Below are 20,900 nucleotides of genomic sequence, written 5' to 3' on the forward strand. Positions count from 1 at the left end.
TGAGTGAGTATGAGACAGCATTCTTCATCCTAAAATGTGAAATGCGTGACTATTCTTACAGCTTTAACTTCTTTTCATTGTCAGTGAGAGATTACCTTTAGATAGAATTCATCACAGCCAATGAGAGTCAGCTTTTTAATGGGCATGCTAAACTTGCTTACAAATTTATGAATCTGTGATGTGACTGATAACTCCTGATATGTTAGAATGTCCCATGTACAGATATGAGAAGCCAAATCAATTTAAAAGAAGAATTTTGTAAAAACATATAGAATATCAATGAGTGACATAAATATCACTTATTTACATACAATATCATACATGTTATTCTTTATTATGAGGTAAGATACAATAATGAGATTGGCTTATAAATCATTTTTTCATGACAATGACTGAGGCTTTCTAGACAGGCGGTATGCACAGGCTTCGACTCAGTGAGTGCAAAATACTAAATATTTTTCTAGGAAAAATCTTATGATTGTCATAAAATGAGTGAGTGGCCACTTGTGCTAATTGGGAAAAGTAGAGAATCATGAACCTCAAGTTATTGACTGACAGATTTTAAAAGTTCATGAGACAGTGACAACTGTCATTAAATTTGTGCACATACTCTTGAATTTTCTAATTATTATCAGAGTCATTCAGTACATGACATTTTGTTTCAAGAAGAGCAGGACTTGATTTAATGAATCATTAATCCAAATAGGAGCAGGTCTCTGAGTCTGTGAACTCCATGTGGGAAGCTGATGTGGAAGTGAGCGTTGGCCAAGCACACAAGGCCAGTGATGGGTTTGTAATTATCAAATAAATGAAAGTTTGTTATGGCTTTGTTCCCAAGCCAGGATGTATCCAGACTGCATAATATCATAGGTGTGGACAAAGAGGGACAAAGCATTACAGTAAGATTAAAAGAAAACTTTACAAAGAGACACTTCCTGGTGATTTTCCTTAAAAAGGAGGAAAAGAATCACAGATTGAAAGAGTGAAAAAAACAAAACAAAACAAAACAAAAAAACCAAAACGTTTTCTTAGTGTGCATTCAGAAAGTCAAGAACAAAGCCAAAGATGGAGCCAAATAAAAAGTCACTTGAAAAGAATGAGTGGAAAATGATTATTATTATTCTAAGGAAAAAAGAATGTTATTTTTATGTTTATATGCAATTTGGCTCACACCATAGTCTGAGCTGTTCCTTGCAAGATGTTATTAAGTGTTCTTAAGAAAGCATACTGCTGTAAAAATCGGCAGATTCTACAGCCTTTCTTAATTACTGTAGTTATATTTTATGATTATGAAGCAGTCAGCACTACATTTCATTGTTTCCCCCAATAAGCCCAACTTCATAAAAAAAAATAGAGTACTCAGCTGTTGACTTTAAAATTCTATTTAATTGGGATTTTTCTTTGCTTAGATATTTTGTTTGAAAATTTCATGTAAGCATAAGAAGTGTTCTGATCAAGTACACCCCTCCCTGCCTCCTCTGTGCTTCCTCTTTCATTCTCCTACTGCGATTCCTTCCCAGTTTCATGTGTCCTTCCTTCACTTTTCAAGCCTAGTGACTCTGCTACGTGCTACCAGTATATACACGGGTATTGCACCATCTTTTAGAGCAGGGGTAGCTTCTCAGGAGCTGCATCCTAGAGAAGCCAACTAACCCTCTTGAGTCATTCATCAGTTTCCAGGGGCTTTTCAGCTAGGGTTGGGGCTTCATGACCGTCTCCATCCTCTGTTCTCTGATTTTGTCTAGGTATTCCACCCTCCCTTCCATGATGATTCTTGTCTTGGGAGGGAGTATGATATAAATGTTGCATTTAGAGCTGAGCACCCCAGGCTTCTATGCTTTATGTGTTGAGCAATTATGGGTCTCTGTGTTGTTAGTTGCCATGTACTGAAAAAAAGAAACTTCTTTGGTAAGGGTTGGCAGATACTATTCTATTGGTACAACAATAAATCATTGAGAGTTAGTTTAATGCTATGTCCATTTAGCAGAAAAATAGTACTGTGGTCTAGCTATCCGTAGGTTCTTGGCTCTGTTAAAGATGCAGGCATGAGTTCCATCTTGTGGAATGGTCCTTAAATCTAATCAGAAAATGTTTGGATACTTCTATATGTGTGCCACTATTACATCAGTGTGCATCTTTCCAGGCCAGTAACTGAAGCTTGCAGAAATTACAGCTGGATAAAGTGGATAATTGCATTTCCCTGGTAGCATGTATACTGTCTTTCAGTACTATAAAGACAGTAGGGATGAAGCTTCCAACCTGGTACCAGCTTGATTCCTCTATATTCTTTGATTCAAGTATATGGTGTCTTCAGCAACAGAGCCTAGCAATAGAGCTCTAGAGGGTAAACATAAGCTATGACGATAGCCCATGGTGTTTAGAGGTCTTTGAGAACTCACTGGCCAACAGTTTGAAAAGAGGAAACCTTTATTGGGCACTGGGCTATTTGTTTGATAACCTATGATGTCTACTAAGGGCACTGTCCACCTGTTATTTTAAGTATTCTATTAAATTAAAAATGTTATGTTATTATGCGTATGTGTGTGTGTTTATGGGACTGTGCATGCTATGTTATACAGATATGCATGTCAGAGACAACTTGCAGGAGTTGGTCCTCTCCTTCTATGCAGATCCAATGAATTAAACTCAGGTCACCAGAGCCATCCCACTGTCCCTGGTGACTTTTGTAGGTGCTATTACAGAAATTATTTTATTAACCAAAGCAATTTTATGGTCCTATTACTTGTCCTATTTTTCAAGCCTATTACAACACTCACACCCTGCATTTTCTACTTCTGCCAACCCTTCTCTTACCTACAAATATTTCCCAGTTTGTTTTCAAAACACAGGCAACAGCAAAAAGATTACTGTATTGGAGATCTGATAATATGAGTTCTGCCCTACAGTTTCCTTAGTCAATGAAAATGGAGTTTAAGATCCAATATTGTCATTTTATAATCTATATTTGTATTTTAAGTGCAAATTTAATGCTTTTAATAAGTATTTTTAAGTAACAATCTCTTTTCATGTTGACAGTTTGTCATAAAATTCCCCATCATTAAGTTGAAAGTTTTCCTTTGTGTGGTTTTTTTCCGTGTACATATATTCACTAGACAAAAGTGGGTTTTAGACTTTTAGCAATGTCAGAAATGATATGTTCACACTGAAGTTAATTGGATTTTAGGATAAGATAGATAAAGGCAAACTCTATAGGAGGTAGGTATCCTCCCACATAAGCTGCCTTTACTAATGCTTAACACAAAGGAGTTTCTCTTTTCTTTCCTTGTTTCTTTCTTTCTTGTTTTGCTTTTTTACTTCAGTGCTGGGAATTGAACCTAGCGCTCCCAAGATGCAGGCAAATGCTTTACTGTGTTGCTCAGCCCTTGTTCCCTCACCCCTCCACAATACCACTTTTGGCTAGAGGATTAATAATTCAACAAAAGTGATCATAACCTCACACCATAGCCACTCATCCAGGAGCCTGATGAGCGTGAATTATACACACCTGTTGGTAGAGAAACATGATCTGGATCCAGGGCTGGGGTGCTTGGCTGACCAGGGTGAAGCTGGACTTGCTGTATAGGCAGTAATGACCCTTTAAAGAACAGGTGAAGAACAGCTTTGCCACGCAACTTCTCATAGTATCTAGAAACAACACAGTGTTGAACATGAGTTCTACTTCATGATCCAACACACAAGATAATGGTTATGCAAAACACATATCAGTTCCTTTAGGACCCATTTTTGATTTTCTCAAGAAATGAGATAATGACTCCAAACAACTCTGTATTTGGGAGTGGATGCATTTCATGGAAGGTACGCATTTTAAAGATATATAAATGTAAATATGTTTAAATGACTATTGTTTAGACAGGTTGTATTATTTCAACATTTATCTTGTCTTAAGTAACATGCAGTGATGAAAAGATCAAGCAACTCCTAGAGAAACAAGACACCCAGTTGATACAGATCTTGTAAATAAACATGGATGGATTAGATTTACCCTACTCTCATGGGGACTCTGTTTTATACGGGAACCAGAGGGTCTCAGATCACTTAAGATGATCAAAGCTCTAGAAGAGGAGATCCTTCTTACCCAGGAGCATGCGCACTGGCTACAAAAACAAGTCTGATCTGGGCTCTTTCTGTTAATGCTCCAGCAAACTCGGTCTACTTCATTATTCTCATTTTTTCAGAGCCTATCAAGATTGGAAGTTTTTTTCTATATTATTAAATTTTAGTTGTTGTTTTTTTCCTTTGTAATTTATCCCTGATGCATTATGGAATATTAAATAGTGGGCATGGAATAATTGAATGAAATGGAATGAATGAATGAATGAATGATTAATATTGGACTCTAGGCTGAGAGTAGCTTAGAGGCCATGATGCTGCTATTAAGAAGCTTATATTCAAATGAGAGATACATTTGTAAACAATGGTCACAACTTGTTTTAAGTTCTTGAAAAAGCAGAATAGAGCTATGGTTGCTGAGAGAAATAAGTAAGCCATCCCAACTAGACCAAGGAAGGAGGGAAGTGCAAACCTCATAGAGCTTACTACAGCTTGCACCACAACTGGAAGACAAGGTGGGGATGGTATACTTGGGAAATTGGGTACCATTCTCGTCCTAATGGAAGACACCTGTGCACTGGTGTGGAATACCTCTGCTCATGGAGAATAGCCTTCCACAGCACAGGGAGTCTACACTGAGAGGGAGCTACAATCCATACTGTGGGGAGCTACAATTGTGCTATTGTTGCATGTGAGTGTTTATTGGTAATAAAAAACAAAGAAAATAAAATTGCTTACATTTTGAAGATTTGAATAAAAGAGCATGTTCTGATAGCTTGCCAGCTCTGCCATTGTATGTTAATTTTACTGTCACAGAATGGGAACAGGTCTCCTCCCAGAGAAGTGGTTAATGGTACTTAAACCTCAGATCTATCACCTACCAGTTATGTGATGTTGGGTAACTTTCACCCCAATATTTTAGTATCTCCTTTTGCTATTTGTTGAATAGTAACATTATTTCATAGCATAGGACAAAGCATTTATTAGAGTACCTAGCTAGTAATCCTGCCTTACTTATTCTTTTGTGTCACTGTGGCCATGATGACTTAGAGAACAACATAAAAGAGAAAAGATTTATTTCAGCTTACAGTGTTAGAGGGATTCAGTTTATCATGGCAGGGGAGGATGCCAGTTCATGGTGGTAAGGGATAGGGCAAATGCTATTCATATACAACAAGGCAGGAAGCAGAGAGTACAGGCTGGGGCAACGGACTCAAAGGTACAGCCTAGGGACTTGCTTCTACAAGTCAGACCCCACCTTCTAAGGGTTCCACTGCCTTCCCAAAACATAGCTATTAGCTGCAGAAATTATGTTTAAAACATGCATTTGTAAGGTACACTTTAGATCTCACCTCTGTCCCCAGTGATTCAGGGCATCTGATAATGACAAATGTATTTAGCCCAACTTCAAAAGCACCAGAATTTCTTACGCATTTATTTCTTTCTATTTATTTTTGTGAAAGGGTCTCACTACGAAGCCCTGGCTGGAACTCCCTGTACAGAGCAGACTAGCATGGAAATCAAAGAGATCTACCCGACTCCGGCCTGAGTGCCAGGCAAGGCATGCACCACCATGCCTGGCTATTCCAAAGTCTTCATAGTCCCAGCCATGCTCTACGGATTACTTCCAAAGCCTCCTCTGAGACTCAAGGAAAGCTTAGCTATGATCACACATGAAATAACAACAATGAACAAGTGATGTACTTCTAAGATAATGGTACAGAGAAAACGTCCCATCTTAAAAGAAGGCATAAAAGTATAGCCAGGAAAGATGAAGGCAAGCAAGACTGACCCCTAACACGGCAGACCTTCAACCCCATGGCTCCAGACAAGGAGCACAGGATGCATTACATGAGCCCAAGTGGCTTCACCATCTCTATAACCTGTAATCTGGCGTTCACAGCCCATATGGCCTTCCTTCCACGTTGATTCCACTTGGCCTGCAACTTTCTCTGGTACATATCTCACACCCCTGGAACCTTTTTTTCCCTTGGGACTTCAATTTAGGCTTTACCCTCATCATTCTTACATAGCTCTTGTAGGAAATCCAATCCTACTATGTGTTATCTGCTCTCTCAGGTTTTTCTTTAAAACTTTGGTGGAAGCATGCACAACCTTGTAATGTCTACATTCTTCATGTTTACAAAGTCATCACTATGGGTATGACACATGCCAAATTCTGCTACCAGCTCAAGCAGGATGGACACTCTTGGATCAAAGTTCTGTTGGCTTCTGAGTGTTCAGGTACCTGGGGCAGAACCTGGAGAAACACTTACCTAGGCCACCCTAGGAGAGCAGTGCATCCGGAGGCACTCTGTGTTAAAAGAGACTTTCAAATCTGTTTCCACTGGTGCCTGCAGTGGGTAAGGCATCTTACCAATTCCTAAAACTTTCCCGAAGATACGTTTGCAACTGCACAGTTATAATTTGTGTGACTTCTGTTCAGTTGCATTGAGTTTTTGACTTATAACCTCTCAGCTTGTGGCTATAGGCCATTTCCTTTTCTAAACAAATGTATTTGAAAATATCCTCTTACTCATCGTTTTCACTGTAAATTAGCCTAACAGCAACCAGCAATAATCATGCTTCAACCTGAATGCTATGTCTTTCCTCTACCCAGTTAATTAGTCTACTATTGTAGAATTCAGAATTTCTCAAGATTATCAGGTTGGTCAAACTCCCAATAGAGTCTTGCTCTTGTCTGAAGCGTCATGAAGACCGTATTTACTGTCCACATCTCTTCTGACAGTCTTCTAAACTTGTACCAGAGTCACCCATTAAATTTTGCCGAAAGCCATTCTAGAACTTATCTAGCCTGTGTCTCCAACCTTTTCCAGTGTTCTCTTTCAAACCCATTTCAAAGGTCTATGAACTTTGGGATCAGTTTTCAATATGTTTCTTTTTTATTGTTGTATTTATGATACTTGACAGAAACAACTTAAGGGGAGAAAGACGTATTTCCACCCTCAGAGTCAGAGGCATCCAGTGCCTCAGAGTGGAGACAAGGGAGTAATGCTGCTCAGTTCACAGAAGAATCACAGGGCTCTTTATTGGTGTCATGGCAAGCAGAGAGTGAATACAGTGTTAGAGGTGTTTATGGGCTAAATTTGATTGTCAGCTCAAGGGGATTTGAATCACGATGAAAACAAACGTCCGACATATATGCAAGGATTATATCTGTCATATCTGGATTATGATTTTTTTTAGGCCCAGGTGTTTATTTCCCTTACATGTAGGATGGTTCACAAACACAAAACAAGGGTTTCAGTGTTGTTGGGGGAGGGCACTATCACAGGCCTCTCAGAGTAAGAGGATCTTGGCCTTCTTGTATACTGAATTTCAGACCCAGAGACTCCGAATTTCTGCATCAGATAACAAGTAGGGATTGGGAGTGAAGCTAGAGCCAAGGCCATCTAAGTGACAGGCCAAAGTGACATGAAGCTCACTGTGCTCTAACCATGAGTTTCCATCTCAAACCAATGGGAGGTGATTTCACTTGTTAGGGCCAAAGGGACAGTCAGTTCTACTTCTTTTATTCCTCCAGGAAGCCACCTTGGTGACATATTTGATTCTACCCATTATAAGTGGTAAAGGGATCGGCCTGGTCCCAACCATTCTGGGGAGGTGTAAAAGGCTCAGGAAGGTACAGTGTGGGTTAGGTCACAAGAGGGGGCAGATGATGTCATCAGAAGCATGTGGCTGGTGGGAGCAGTTACTAAACTTCTGGGCAACCTAGTCCATGCTATGCAGGCAGGTAGAGGGATGGGCAGTGCTCGTTGTTTGGCATTGATGATGTCCACAAATTCAGGCTTGAGAGATGCACCACCCACGAGGAAGCCACCCACATCAGGCTGGCTTGCCAGCCCTTTGCAAGTTGCTCCAGTCACAGATCCTCCATAAATGATCCGGGTGCACTGAGCCACCCCATCAGAAACATTGGATTTCAGCCATCCCTGGAGCTTCTCGTGTACTTCCTGGGTCTGTTGAGGGGTTGCAGTCTTGCCAGTCCCAATGGCCCATACAGGTTCATAGGCCAGGGCCACCTTGCTCTAAGCCTTCATATTATCTATGATGACCTTGGTTTGCTTGAAAGCAACCTTCTCAGTGATACCAGCTTCCCTTTCTTCTAGCTTCCCCCCCACCCCATGCAGGCGATCACTTCGAGTGTTAGGGCATGGTTCATTTTCTGCCTAATCAGTCGTCTGATTCTTCAAAGACAAGTCTTTCCGAGTACCCCAGCACGACCCAGGTGGCTCCTAAGTCTTTCATCATGCCAGAGCTGATTTCCCTAGTGAAGGCCTCATTGGTCACTTTGTAGCAGTTCTGTGCAGCCACAGCAATTTTGGGATCCAGCTTCTGCCTGACAAAGTTGATGTGGGCAGTTGGCGGTGCACAAACCACCTTGGTGTCTGCCGTCAAGATGGCTGCCTTCAAGGTGCAGATGAGTTCTCCCAGGCACTTCTTCCTCCCGTTCGTCTTCCAGTTGCCCCCCAAGAAGAACTTCCTGGAAGGCACCATTGCACTAAGCTCAAGTCTCTGAAGGTCAGTACCCTATCTGGATTATGTTAACTGAGGAGGGGACCTACCCTAAATGTGGACAGTTCCCTTCCATAGGCTGGGTCCTAGACTGAACCAGGAATGAGGAAGTGAGATAAGCACCAACGTCCATCTCCCTGCTTCATGATTGTGAATGCAGCGTGACCAGCTGCTTTAAGTTCCTGCTGCACGAGGGACAGACAGTACTGGCAAAGTGTGACCCCAGGTGCACCCCTTCTTTCTTAAGTTGCTTTTGCTAAGTCTTTTGTCACAGCCATGAGAAAAATAGCTAATGATTCTTCCCTTGGCAACTCAGTTCCATCCACTAAGCCCCATCTCCTGAAGATTCCGAAAGCCTCTGAAACAGCGCTACGGTGCATGAAACCAGCATTCAAAGTACGAGCCTGAACCCGTGGCAGACAACTCAGCTTCAAACCACAGTGAATCTCATGACAGCGGTATAGCTGGAAAGATTCTCTCCCTTTCTCTAAGCTGTGTCTTAACTCTGTCAATTCTTTTTTCCACATACAGAAGCTATTTAATTCACACAGTACTATTTTTAGGTGGCTGCTATTATTTCCTGGGGTATTTTTATCTTTTTTTCAGGAAGCTTTTATCTATGCCTATACATCTTTTTAACATTTTTATAACTATGGGTATTTTGCCTGCATTTATGTATGTGTGCATGCGGGTGCCTGATGCCTACAGATGTCAAAAAGGTTGTTGGAGTCCTTTGGAACTGGAGTTACAAGTGGTTGTGAGAAACTATATAGGTTGTGAGAATCAAACTTTGGTTCTCTGGAAGGGCAGTCAATGCTCTTAAATTTTAAGCCATGCATTCAGCACCATGTGTGTATATCTTGAAATGTTTTCCTCCAGAATTACAGTTTCAAGGTTTCACAATAAGGTTTTGGATCTATTTTGTATTTTTTTTTCATATGGAAATCCATCATTTAGTTTCCATCTTAGTTTGGATAACACCTTCAAGAAAAGCATTGTCCTGAGCACATGGCATCTACTGCCACTCTTGATGTAGAAGGGTTAACAAGGCCACTACATAAGTTATTCTAGATCCATGTGGTTGCTGGGAATTGAACTCAGGACCTCTGGAAAAGCAGTTGGGGCTTTTAACCACCGACTCATCTCTCCATCCCCCTGTAAGTTATTCTATTGTATAGTGTATGTGTGTGTGTGTGTGTGTGCATGCGTGCGCACAGTTATGGAATTTCTGAACCACATGGTAATTTTACATTGAGGAGGACTCATATATTTGCAAATAATTATTTCCTTATTCATGTAATGTCCATCCTACTGCGAAGGAGATGTGTTTGAACAGAGGATCCTGCTGTGACTTTCCTGGTTTTCAGATTATACAGATGGAGAACAGTCTTAGGCAAATAGCTCTCAAAGCAGGATCTTTTCTGATGAGGTAATTTAACCACTGATCCTCACAAAAAAGGGTTGTGGCAACATTATCATTTTTAGACTGATTTCAGGAACATGGTTAATAACCTCCCTAAACACAATAAATTAAACTATAAGTATGAAATTTATTTCCAGTTGAACTTGTTACTGAATGACTGCACTACACTTGTTTTTAATATCTACTAGAGAAAAGCACACACTCATCTTTCAAGCCTAGTCGCACTTACCACTGTGAAGAACCTGACATTGTCCTTATCCAATCATGAAACCCTTCAGGGCAGAGCATTTGGAAGAATGCAACATTTCCCCACCATAACCTCCTGATGTTTGCCAAATACAAGTTAGCTCTCCAACCAAAAGGATGCAAGAGAAAAGTCAACATCAAACACAATCAGAGATAAATTTAGGATATTTTCATAGGAGCTCTCAGAGTTTGTAGACATGAAAATATTTCTGGAATTTATATGAACTTTAAATCAAATACATGCCTCCCTCTCCCCATAATGCTAATATAGTTGATTTCTGGCAATGATACAGAGTCATGCTGTGGTTACTCCGAGTCAGTGGGAGGCCATATGTTATAAATAAACATTTGGCTCTACAAAGCATAGATTTATCAAAAGTTGTGCAGAGGCAAATGAGACCAGCAAGTTGGGATCCCTTGCAGGCACTGGCCTTCATTGTGACTCCTGCAGGCACTGAATCACGTGCTATCAATTACTTTACAATTCTGCATACTACATAACAGCAACCAGATTTGAGGAAGAGAACATTTTAGGAAATTTTATGATTAAATTCCACTAAAATGAGCTTATTGACATTTCTCCACTCTCTGAAGAGTGTACAGGACAAGCGTACGATAGTCTGGATAGGACTCATTTGCTTCCCCTGTCTCCAGCTGGACATTCTTAATTAAGACCTTGTATCCCAGTGGCATCTGGGCCACAAAGTGCATATCAAACTCTGAGGCTCTTGTTAGAGCTTGCCCTTTTAGTTCTAATGAACCTGGCTTTCCTAAGATAGCCACCACTTCTGTGTTGACTGTCTAGGTATGTGGCTGTCAGGAGAAAATTAGGAGGCATCTTGTTCAAGTCAAAGCTGCTAACTACGGTTCACTGAGTAGAAAGGAACTAACCCGGTGCAGCTAATTCTGGAGACACACTGTGAATTCGGATGCCAGATTTGGAACTGCTGTCTCAAAACAAAAGGTTGTTGAATATGCAGCCCATATTGGACTATCTTGGACCTACTGGCCTTCACTTCTCTCTTTCATTCTCTCTTCTCTTCCTTTACTCCCTCTATATCTATTCTGGGTAACTTCCAAATGAAGTTAGGTCAGGTGACTGCTTAAGTATTTCGTCATCTTGAAGACTAGAACATTGAAAACTATCTCAGGTGATAGCGTAGGCTACATCCCAGCCTCCATGCAAGGAACTTCCTATGCTGCATGCCTTAGTTCTAAGACTCTGGAGCAGAGGCAGATGAGTCTCTGAGTTCAAAGTCAACCTGTTTACAGAGCAAAAGACTTCCCAGCTTTCAGAGGTCACAGCAGCAAAAATACTGCTGAAACCAGACCGATTCCAGTAACCACGGGTCTACGTTGTATGCTTAGAATGGAATGGCAGTGGATGGCCTTGTTGGTCATCAGTGGGAGGAGAGGCCATTGGTCCTGTGAAGGCTTGATGCCAATACCCCAGTGTAGGGGGATGCCAGGACCAGGAAGTGGGAGTAGGTGGATTGGTGAGCAGAGGGAGGGGGAAGGGGATAGGGGGTTTTCAGAGGTGAAACCAGGAAAGGGGATAACATTTGAAATGTAAATAAAGAAAGTATCTAATAATAAAAAAGAATGGAATGGCAGTAAAGAAGGGAGAAAAACCTCATAGTCTTAATTGCTTTTCTTTTTAAAAATAAATCTTAGTTTAATTAGAATACACAGTCTTAGGTTTCATTATGGAATTTTCAAATAAAATTTGATTTTGTTGATTCTCTTTCCCTATTATCCCTGCCAGCTCCCTGAGTCCCGTGTACCCTTCTACACCCTATAGCTTCCTTTTCCTTACCATCAGGCCTCACGTGTCCTGTTACTTCCACAGTGGTCTCCTTTCTGGCATCACAGCCTAGACTGCATGTACCTTTACTTTCGCACACATGTAAACATGATCTAGGACCCTCATATGAGACAGGATGTGTGATTTTTGACTTTCTGAGCCTGAGTTATCTCACAATATCATTCTTTCCAATTCCACCCATTTTCCTGCATATTTCATGATTTCATTTTTTTAAAAGATTTATTATATATGAATGTGAGTACACTGTCTTTCAGACACACCAGAAGAGGGCATCAGACCCATTACAGATGGTTGTGAGCCATCAGGTGATTGCTGGGAATTGAACTCAGGACCTCTGGAAGAACTGTCAGTACTCTTAACTGCTGAGCCATCTCTGCAGCCCATGATTTCGTTTTTATAACTAAATAATATTCAATTATGTACACAAATATGCCACATTTTCATTACCCATTCATCTACTGATGGAAACCTGGACTAGCTCCACTTCCTCTGTGGGTTCCTTGTGAGTAGAGCGGCAATGAATATGGATATGCAGGGATCTCTGGTTTGATATAAAGTCCTTTGAGTAGAAACCCAGGAGTGATAGAGCCGGGTCACCTGGTAGTTCTATTTTAAAGTCAATGTAAACTAATTTTATTTCTGTTTTAAAATTTCACTTGTTTGCTTGAATCACAGCGCCTTTATTCTGAGTGAGGCGGTCAAAGATCTTCCTGCAGATCTCACATGGCAAATGCCCATGTTTTTTTTTTTTTTTTTTAATTAAACTATTTTATTTATTTACATTCCAAATGTTGCCCCTTCCTGGTACCCCCTCTCAGAGGTCTTCATCCCATCCCCCACTCCTTTGTCTTTCACTCCCCCCACTTCACTCCTACAAGCATCCCCTTTCCCTGGGGCATCAAGTCACTACAGGATTAGGCACATCCTGATATTATACCCCTCTGACTTGATGAGTTCACATTCCCCAATTTAAATATCATGTAATGTAAATGCAAAGATTAACAGCTGAGACTGGCTGTGCATGTTGATAAAGAGGGTCCAGGGTGTGCTGCTACCTTCACGATCTCCACTGATGTAAAATCCCTCTGGCTGGAGCCTGAGCTGCCATTATGAACAGTAACATCTGTGGATGAGTAATGGCACAAGTATCCCATTCAGGAGTGGCACAGTTTCTTTTATTTTCTGGCTTCTCTAGTCTATTTGGGGAACAAGGGCTGCTGGGTTTGATTTGATTTGATGTCCCGTCAGAACCGAAATCAGAGGCCTGGAGAGATGGTTCAGTCAGTTATAAAGGCATGTGTTGCTCATCTTAGCGGGTCCGTGTTCAGCTCCCTGTACCAATTGTCTGTAACTTTGGGTCCAGGGTCGTCTGATGCCTCTGGGTTCCACAGACACCTGCACTTTGTACACACACACACACACACACACACACCCTGACAATTCAGTCAGCAGTGCCCTCATCCAGTCACCTTACTAATGTTATTATAACAAGTGTTTAGAAGCTGCTTTGTTATATGATAGTGACTCATTGGAGCCCACAGTACAAAAGTGTGACATCTCTGCCTTCATTCTATACCTATAATCTTTAGTATCTCAATGCCACCATTTTACAGTGTCCTTTTTTCTTTTTTTCTAAGGCTCTCCCTATGGAATCCAGACCTGAAGCTTCATTGGATGGTAGAGATAACAGGTCAGATTAGTAGACATCTTTACTAGAAGAGACTAACACTGTTCTGCACACCCCAAATACACATAGGGTTTCCCAAACAATGATGAGCCACCAGAATGGTCACCTTCCAAGTGAGGGTGACTCTGTATGATATCAAGGCTGCATCCTGGAGTGGCAGTGTCATCTGATAGGGACCAGAGTGCTGCTCCCTTTGAGCAATGAGGACTGCTTACAACCACACAGGGAACCAAAAACTCAATCAGACAATGCCAAAGCCTCATTTATGTACCGTCTAAGGCCCTTATCTTTCTATTTAAAGCTCACACCAGTGTCCTGAATGTGGACTGAGTCACTGGACCCCTTCATCTGTACTTCCCAATGGAGCCACATTGCTCTAATCGTCTTCACTTTCTACCATTACTCCATTCTTTAGTTAGCATATTGGGATGGTGGCTGTGTCTAACCTGTTGGGAGCCTGGGCGTTTGCTATAAACTTCTATGAAAACTGTTCCCCACGATGTCAGTGAGCTGATCTCTGAGACCCAGCTGTGGATTTGTCAGTGTTTGTGGGCAGTCAAATACTGGGATATGTTGTCTCATTGGCATTCTCAAAGGAGTACAGGCACCATGTGAAGAACAACGGGAATGTACATGTGAGAAAGAACCTCAAATACAAGGAACAAAAGAGACCCAGGAGAAAATCAAAGAGACGGCGAACACTGAAGATTTTTTGCAAGGAAAGAAGTCAAACCAAGGGAAGACAACAAGTGTGCCTTGGTGGTCGTAAGAACCTGGAAGTCTGAATGTTTTCCTCTGAGCCTGAATGGAACCAGTGTCTGCTTTGAGGTAAAAGAGGGAACAGTATAAAAAGTATAGTCTCTACAGAACAACCAGCCAGCTTTGCACACTTCCTTTTCTCTCATCTCTTCTGTAAATTTGCTGCTGGGAAAAGGAGACCGGAGATCCAGGCTCAGTGAAGTGTGTCAGTGAAGTTCAGTTAGTGAAGACCTCAGTTACCCTTGAAGTTCACCTCTGTCCCTACCAAGCACACTGCTCTCTAACATAGCCCACCAGGCATCATAGTGACCAGCGAGAGCCCCTCCATCCACTCAATCCTCCTGTGGACTGAGAACCAGGCACGCAAGACAGCATCCTAGAAACCTCCTTTCTGTTTCTCCTGCTCCTCCTCACTTGAAAGACTCTCATCAGTGATACTGAATCAATGCAAATATGTATTTTCCTGGGGCATTGGAGGGAATAGAAAAGAGATATGCTCAGAGCAATTAAAGGCAGTACAAATGTGGTAAATTAAACTGCTGGTTATTGTTGGCATTCTTTCCAACTAAGTCATGAATACCAAAATATTTAGTTAGTGTCAGACATGCCCCCCTCCCCCCAATTCAATTACATACCCAAAGCTTTGTGGATGAGCTAAATGTGGCATCCCAGACTGCCTGCACGAGGTCAGGTCCCAGCTTCTCCCAGCAGCTGCCTGCCCCTCCAGTGATCACCAGAAGGCTGCAACAAAACTCTTTGAAACCCTTTTCCTGAACCACAGGTGGACTCGCCCAGAGCACGCTCTAAGTTAGTGAGCACTCTAGCACACACTTTCTAAATATCCCTTGTGTGAATGAATGGGAGGGGATGAAGACAGGGGGACGGGTTTGGGAGAAGTTGGAGAGGGGAGGGGAATGTGTATAATCAAAATACATTGTATCTGTGTAGGAAATTCCCAAAGAAAAATTAAAACTTAAAAAATTAAAAAAGCCCGGAAGAAATAAGTAAAATTTCTAACCCTGGTGGTAAGAATAAAGTAATTTTTAAGCCTTTTCTATGATTTTCAAAAATTTGCAGTGAACATTATATTTTTATAGTAGTAAAAATATATTTAGTAGAATTTTTTTATCCCAGGAAATAGATGAGAATTGGGCTACCATACATTATTATCTCCGTGGCCTTGATGTCTCCGAGTTGAGTGGTCAGTTAAATTTATTTAATGCGTAAAATGATTTCAAGGAGTACTAGCATTAGAAATGGAAAAGACGCAGACTAACTCTGTATTGGGGTTACAGAGATTGCTCAGCAGCTAAGATCACTGACTCTTCTTCCCAAAGGACTCAGGTGTGGTTTCCGGTACCCACACAGTGACTCACAACTCTTTTCTAATACCCTCTCCTGGTCTCCAGGAACACCATGCACACATGTGGTATACAGACATACATGCAGGGAAAACACATACTCAAAAATAAAAAAAAATGAGAAAGATTATATATAAAACTTGTGTAGGAAAACTGTCAGTTGCATGTAAATTAGCAGCTCGCACTTTAAAGAATCAGCTAATAAAGTCTGTATGAGTGTCGTGGGGAGACGACTTTCTGTGTTTGCACCTCACTCTCTTTCTTATTGTAGAAGAGGGTGCTGGGATGCAGGGGTGAGGCCTCAGCAGAGAGAGGCCTCTGGATCTAGCATGGATACGGAGCCTGTGTTCCCACACACTTAACTGCCCCACCCTGTGTTTCTCCTCCCCTTTTATGAATAACTGATGGAGTTCATTTATTAAACCCGGTACCGAGAAACACCATCAGCTGTCTGGAAGCATCAGCCCCTATGTCTGGAGGAGACAAAGGTGGCACCGCAAACAGAGGCTACTTCAGTTTCTGCTGAAGTGGAAGTGGTGGGGTGGACTGGAAGCGGGCCGTGAAGGTTTCTGTGATGTTTGAACTTGTTTATTGTATTTAATGCCTTTCATGTTATTGCAGGTATCCCAAGGCAGCCTCACTTACAATGAATGAGCAGTCACTTCCCCCTGTGCAGACTCTGTCAGTGACCAGCTGAGTCTCTTGTCAAGTTCTTATTATTCTACTTTGTCTTGAATGGAAGGAAAGGACTGTGATCAAAACTAAAAAAATTCCCTTTGCTTCAGAAGTCAGCACGGTTACATCCTGATATGTGTCAGGCCGCTTCTTAACACTAGCAAAGCTCATTTCTTGGTAAGATTTCTGCTCTGGGGGACACCCCATGGAGATCAGAGGCGCTTCCCAAGCCGTGTCTTGATGCATAAAGTGAAAATGAATTTGAAACACATGGATTGCATGCTTTAAAAATACGCTTGAGTTCAAAAGTTAACAAAAGTAATACTTGGTTGGAAACGTTTGGGAATTTCTTAAGCCTCAGATGTTTGAGAACTCGGGTTCTGACCTGAAATCAGATGGTTCCTCTGCTATCAGAGCGTCATCCTTTATGTTAAATGTATTTACAGATAATGCTTTAATTAGCGATGGTGCAAACATGCTATTCTTGTTCTTATTTTGTTTGTAAACTTCCTTATATCTTAGTATTTAAATTCTCAAACAGTTTTATTCATAGAATTTCTAAATGACTTTAAGGAAGTAGGATTGTTTCTGTTGCACACATGTTTAAAATACACAGCTGACCAGGGAATTTAAAGGCAAACATGACAAAATAGTCAACACATATTTGATACTTGAACTATTGAGATTAGACAACATCAATACTGCATGAATGTGAAGAATTTCAGTCTTGAGTTTTTTTTTTTTAACAGTAGACTCAATTATTTATACAGATTTGAAGGCTTTGCTAAAAAAGAGAACAAATGAAAACTCCCTTGGTATGATGGTATTTATGAGTTGGTATAATTATCAAATGAAATTTCATAAGTAAGCTTTGACAGGGATGTCCTGGCTATGCCTAATTGTCAACTTGACACTGCCTAGAGTTCTTTGAGAGGAGAAGCTGTAACTAAGGTACTCCTAGATTAGACTGACACGTGGGTATGTATGACTGTGATGTATCACTAATTGATGCAGAGGGCCCAGCCCACTGTGTGTGCCACGACTCCTTAGGCAGGTGGTTCTAGACTAACATAGCTAGCTAAGCACAAGCTAATTTGTGAGCCAGAGAGTCAGTTAGCAGGTATCATCTTCCATGTTTTCTGCTGTACTCTATTTGTTATTTTTTCAGAATAACAAGCAGTCTTGCCTTCAGATCCCTGCCTTGAATTCCTGTCTTGACTTCCCTCGATGATGAACTGTGATCTGGAAGTTCAAAATAAAAATAAACCATTTTTTTTGGCACATCCTAGAGATGCCCCCTCATCCTTGTTCTCCTCCCATCCCTCCTCCCTACCCAGTTCACTCCCTCCATCACCTCTGACCACTGTTTTATTTCCCCTTCCGAGTGAGACTTAAGCATCCTCTCTTGATATTTAGCTTCTTTAGGTCTGTGGATTGTATATAGCATGGCTATCCTGTACTTTATGGTTAATATCCACATATAGGTGCATCTATCACGCATGTCCTTTTGGGTCTGGGTTGCCTCATTCAGAATATTTTCTATTTCCATCCATTTGCCTGCTGGGGGAGTTTCCAGGGAGACTATGGGGATGACTCTAGCTGAGACTCCTAGCAGTGAGGGATGTGGAGCTTGAAGTAGCCACCTCCTGTAGCCAGGCAGGATTCCCATGGAGTGATAAGCACATGAATCCACTCACAAAGCCTTAGACCCAAAATTTGTTCTGCCTACAAGAAGATAGAGTCAAAATTGGAGAAGAGACTGAAGGAATGGCCAATCAAGACTGCCTCAACTTGAGATCTATCTGATGGGCCAGAACTAATCCCTGACACTATTAATGATACTCTGTTATGTTTACAGATAGGAGCCTAGCATAATTATCCTCTGAGAGGCTCCACCCAGCAACTGACTGAAACAGATGCAGAGACCCATAGGCAAACATTAGATGGAGCTTGGGAAGTCTTATGGAAGAGTTGGGAGAAGAATTGAGTAATTAGTGGTCAATTCATAATTTATCAATTGTAAAACTTTTCAGATATAAATGTCTTAAGAATATCTCTACTAATGGATTATTAATTAATTATTATTATTGGATTATTAATGCATTTATTTTTCACATCATCTGTCTCTTTTAAACTTGGTTTTTGTAGATTTGGTACAACCGAGGAAGGTAAAAGAATCTATCGGAATGGGAACAGTAAATACAGACATGATGCACTAAATGTTAATTAGGGTTTGTTGCATGTAGTTTTAAATGCAAGCTACAACCTTGTCCAGGAGTTGCAGCGCCCTGGTCCCTCCCGGCTTCCTTTTGTCCCACCTGGCTTAACTCCAGGACCTATCAGCCCCAACCCAGCTTCCTTTTCTCTGGCTTGACTCTGAGATCATCTGCTATTAGCCTCAACATGGCCTCTCTCTCTCTCTCTCTCTCTCCCAACTTTTGCTCCCAAAGAGGTCACATTATGAGCCCACTCCAAGACCCTAGAATCTGAGACTACAGGACACACAGACAGCTTTATTATTTTAGAACTTGCCAGCTAGGTACAATTGCTGGGCACAGATACCTCCTGCCTGGATATGTGTGCATTTATCAACTTACTATCTCTGACTTTCCCTCTGCCCTAAACTTAGTGGCTTGCATCAGCTAGCCCACTGCCAACATTCTTGGCCATCCACCTGTAGCAGAGGGCACAGGCCCTAACTGCCCTGAGGTCTTACATGATTGCGGCGTCCTCTTTTCTTCAAAGCATGGCAGAAAAGCTCTCTCTTTCCTGTGTCTCTTTTTCCTCTTGGGACCTGGAAGTTTCATCTGTACCTCCACCCCTTCTCACCTTTTTTATTGACAAGTCAAGAACCAATTGAGGCATAAGACCTTAGCAACAGAGCCTCTCCTAACAGGGTTTGGTATTTGATGCAAATTAATTAATAAATTTAAGCGAATAGTGAGAAACCCTCAAAATATTGAATAATATAGCCTGTTTTTTCCTAACAGAATCAAAATCACTGAAAGAAAGAACATAGAACTAATATAAAATGAGGTTTCTTCTGGTGTGTACTTATTAGAATGATAAAATTAGTTATAGAGTTGAAGCTGATTTTAAAAATTCAAATATTGCTAGCTTCATACTTTTGTTGTCTCTGGAGTGAGACCTTTAGACTTAATTGCATTGAGAATGCAGAAAGCATTGAAGTAATCACGTCCAGAGTATACCACATTACCTTAAGCTGTGGGGCTCTCGCTTTAAGCATCTATGAGAAAGCCAGTGTTTAAAACCACCAACATCAGAGCTGCCCTGCTTGAGGACAAAAGGGAGGAGGATGAAGACAGAAATGATATATTAGACACTTGTCAGCAACCACAGTCTAAAGCCAATAGACACTCATAGCACCCAGTCCCAAACTGTGACAAACAAAAATGTCCTCAAACATTACTAAGTCATCTCCTACACTTGTCTCTAATTCAATTCACTGCTTCATTGCTGTGAAATCCTGTAAGTGGCTCCAAGGTCTTTTAAACAACAGCTTGAAAACCCAGAAACTCTCAGTGTACTTTTGCAAGAAACGTAAGGCTATGATAGTAAAAGAAATGAAGCCGCCTAGTCAAGGACTGGGAGTCATCCTAAGCAGAACTGTGACCAGAACACAGTTAACACAGGATGCTGCAGAGCCCAGCATCACAATCAGGGTTCAGGTTGCCAGAATCGCTAGTACAAAAGTAAATTATTCTCACGAGAAATTCCATACCCTGGGCCAGGCATGGTGGTGCACACTTTAACCCCAGCACTTAGAAGGCAGAGGCAGGAGAATCACTGTGAGTTGGAGGTCTGTCTGCTCCACATAGCAAGTTCCCAAAGAATCCAATCCTTGAAGAAAGGTACAGTGTTCAAGCTTCTATGTCCGTTGCCTTTTCTTTTCAACCTGCACCTCAGTGTGATTCTTCACAGGAAAACAATGACAGCATTCTGATGCGTCCCCGAAACTCTCCCATCTCTCCACGGAAGCACATATAAGGATCCCCTTCTTTTCCTTTGTTTTGGTTCTTTTCTTTCTTTTTTTCTTTTCTCAAAGCACTTATCACATTCTAACAACTTCCCTACTGCACTTATGTCTTAGTTAAGGTTTCTATTGTTGTAATGAAACACCATAACCAAAACCAACTTGGGAGGAAAAGGTTTATTTGGCTTACATTTCTATATTGCATTTATTACATTTCTATATTTCTNCCAGCCGTATCCAGGGATCCATCCCATAATCAGCTTCTAAACGCTGACACCATTGCATACACTAGCAAGATTTTGCTGAAAGGACCCAAATATAGC

At 41.2% G+C, this 20,900-nt stretch overlaps 1 protein-coding gene and 1 pseudogene across 5 annotated transcripts in view; both read right to left on the reverse strand.

Moving 5' to 3' along the window:
* Veph1 (ventricular zone expressed PH domain containing 1) overlaps positions 1–20,900 on the reverse strand; it is a 213,456-nt gene that overhangs the window by 63,485 nt on the left and 129,071 nt on the right. For all 4 annotated transcript variants that reach the window (XM_021158192.2, XM_021158191.2, XM_029474775.1 and 1 more), the window contains exon 10: positions 3,506–3,645. In XM_021158192.2, coding sequence (XP_021013851.2) covers positions 3,506–3,645 — 140 coding nt within the window. The remainder of the gene's footprint in view (positions 1–3,505; positions 3,646–20,900) is intronic.
* Positions 7,707–8,613, reverse strand: LOC110290969 (annotated as a pseudogene). Its single transcript, XR_002377518.1, has one exon. The product of XR_002377518.1 is annotated as a triosephosphate isomerase pseudogene (transcript).

Source organism: Mus caroli, chromosome 3 (genome assembly GCF_900094665.2).
Source record: "Mus caroli chromosome 3, CAROLI_EIJ_v1.1, whole genome shotgun sequence".
Classification (NCBI taxonomy): Eukaryota; Metazoa; Chordata; class Mammalia; order Rodentia; family Muridae; genus Mus; species Mus caroli.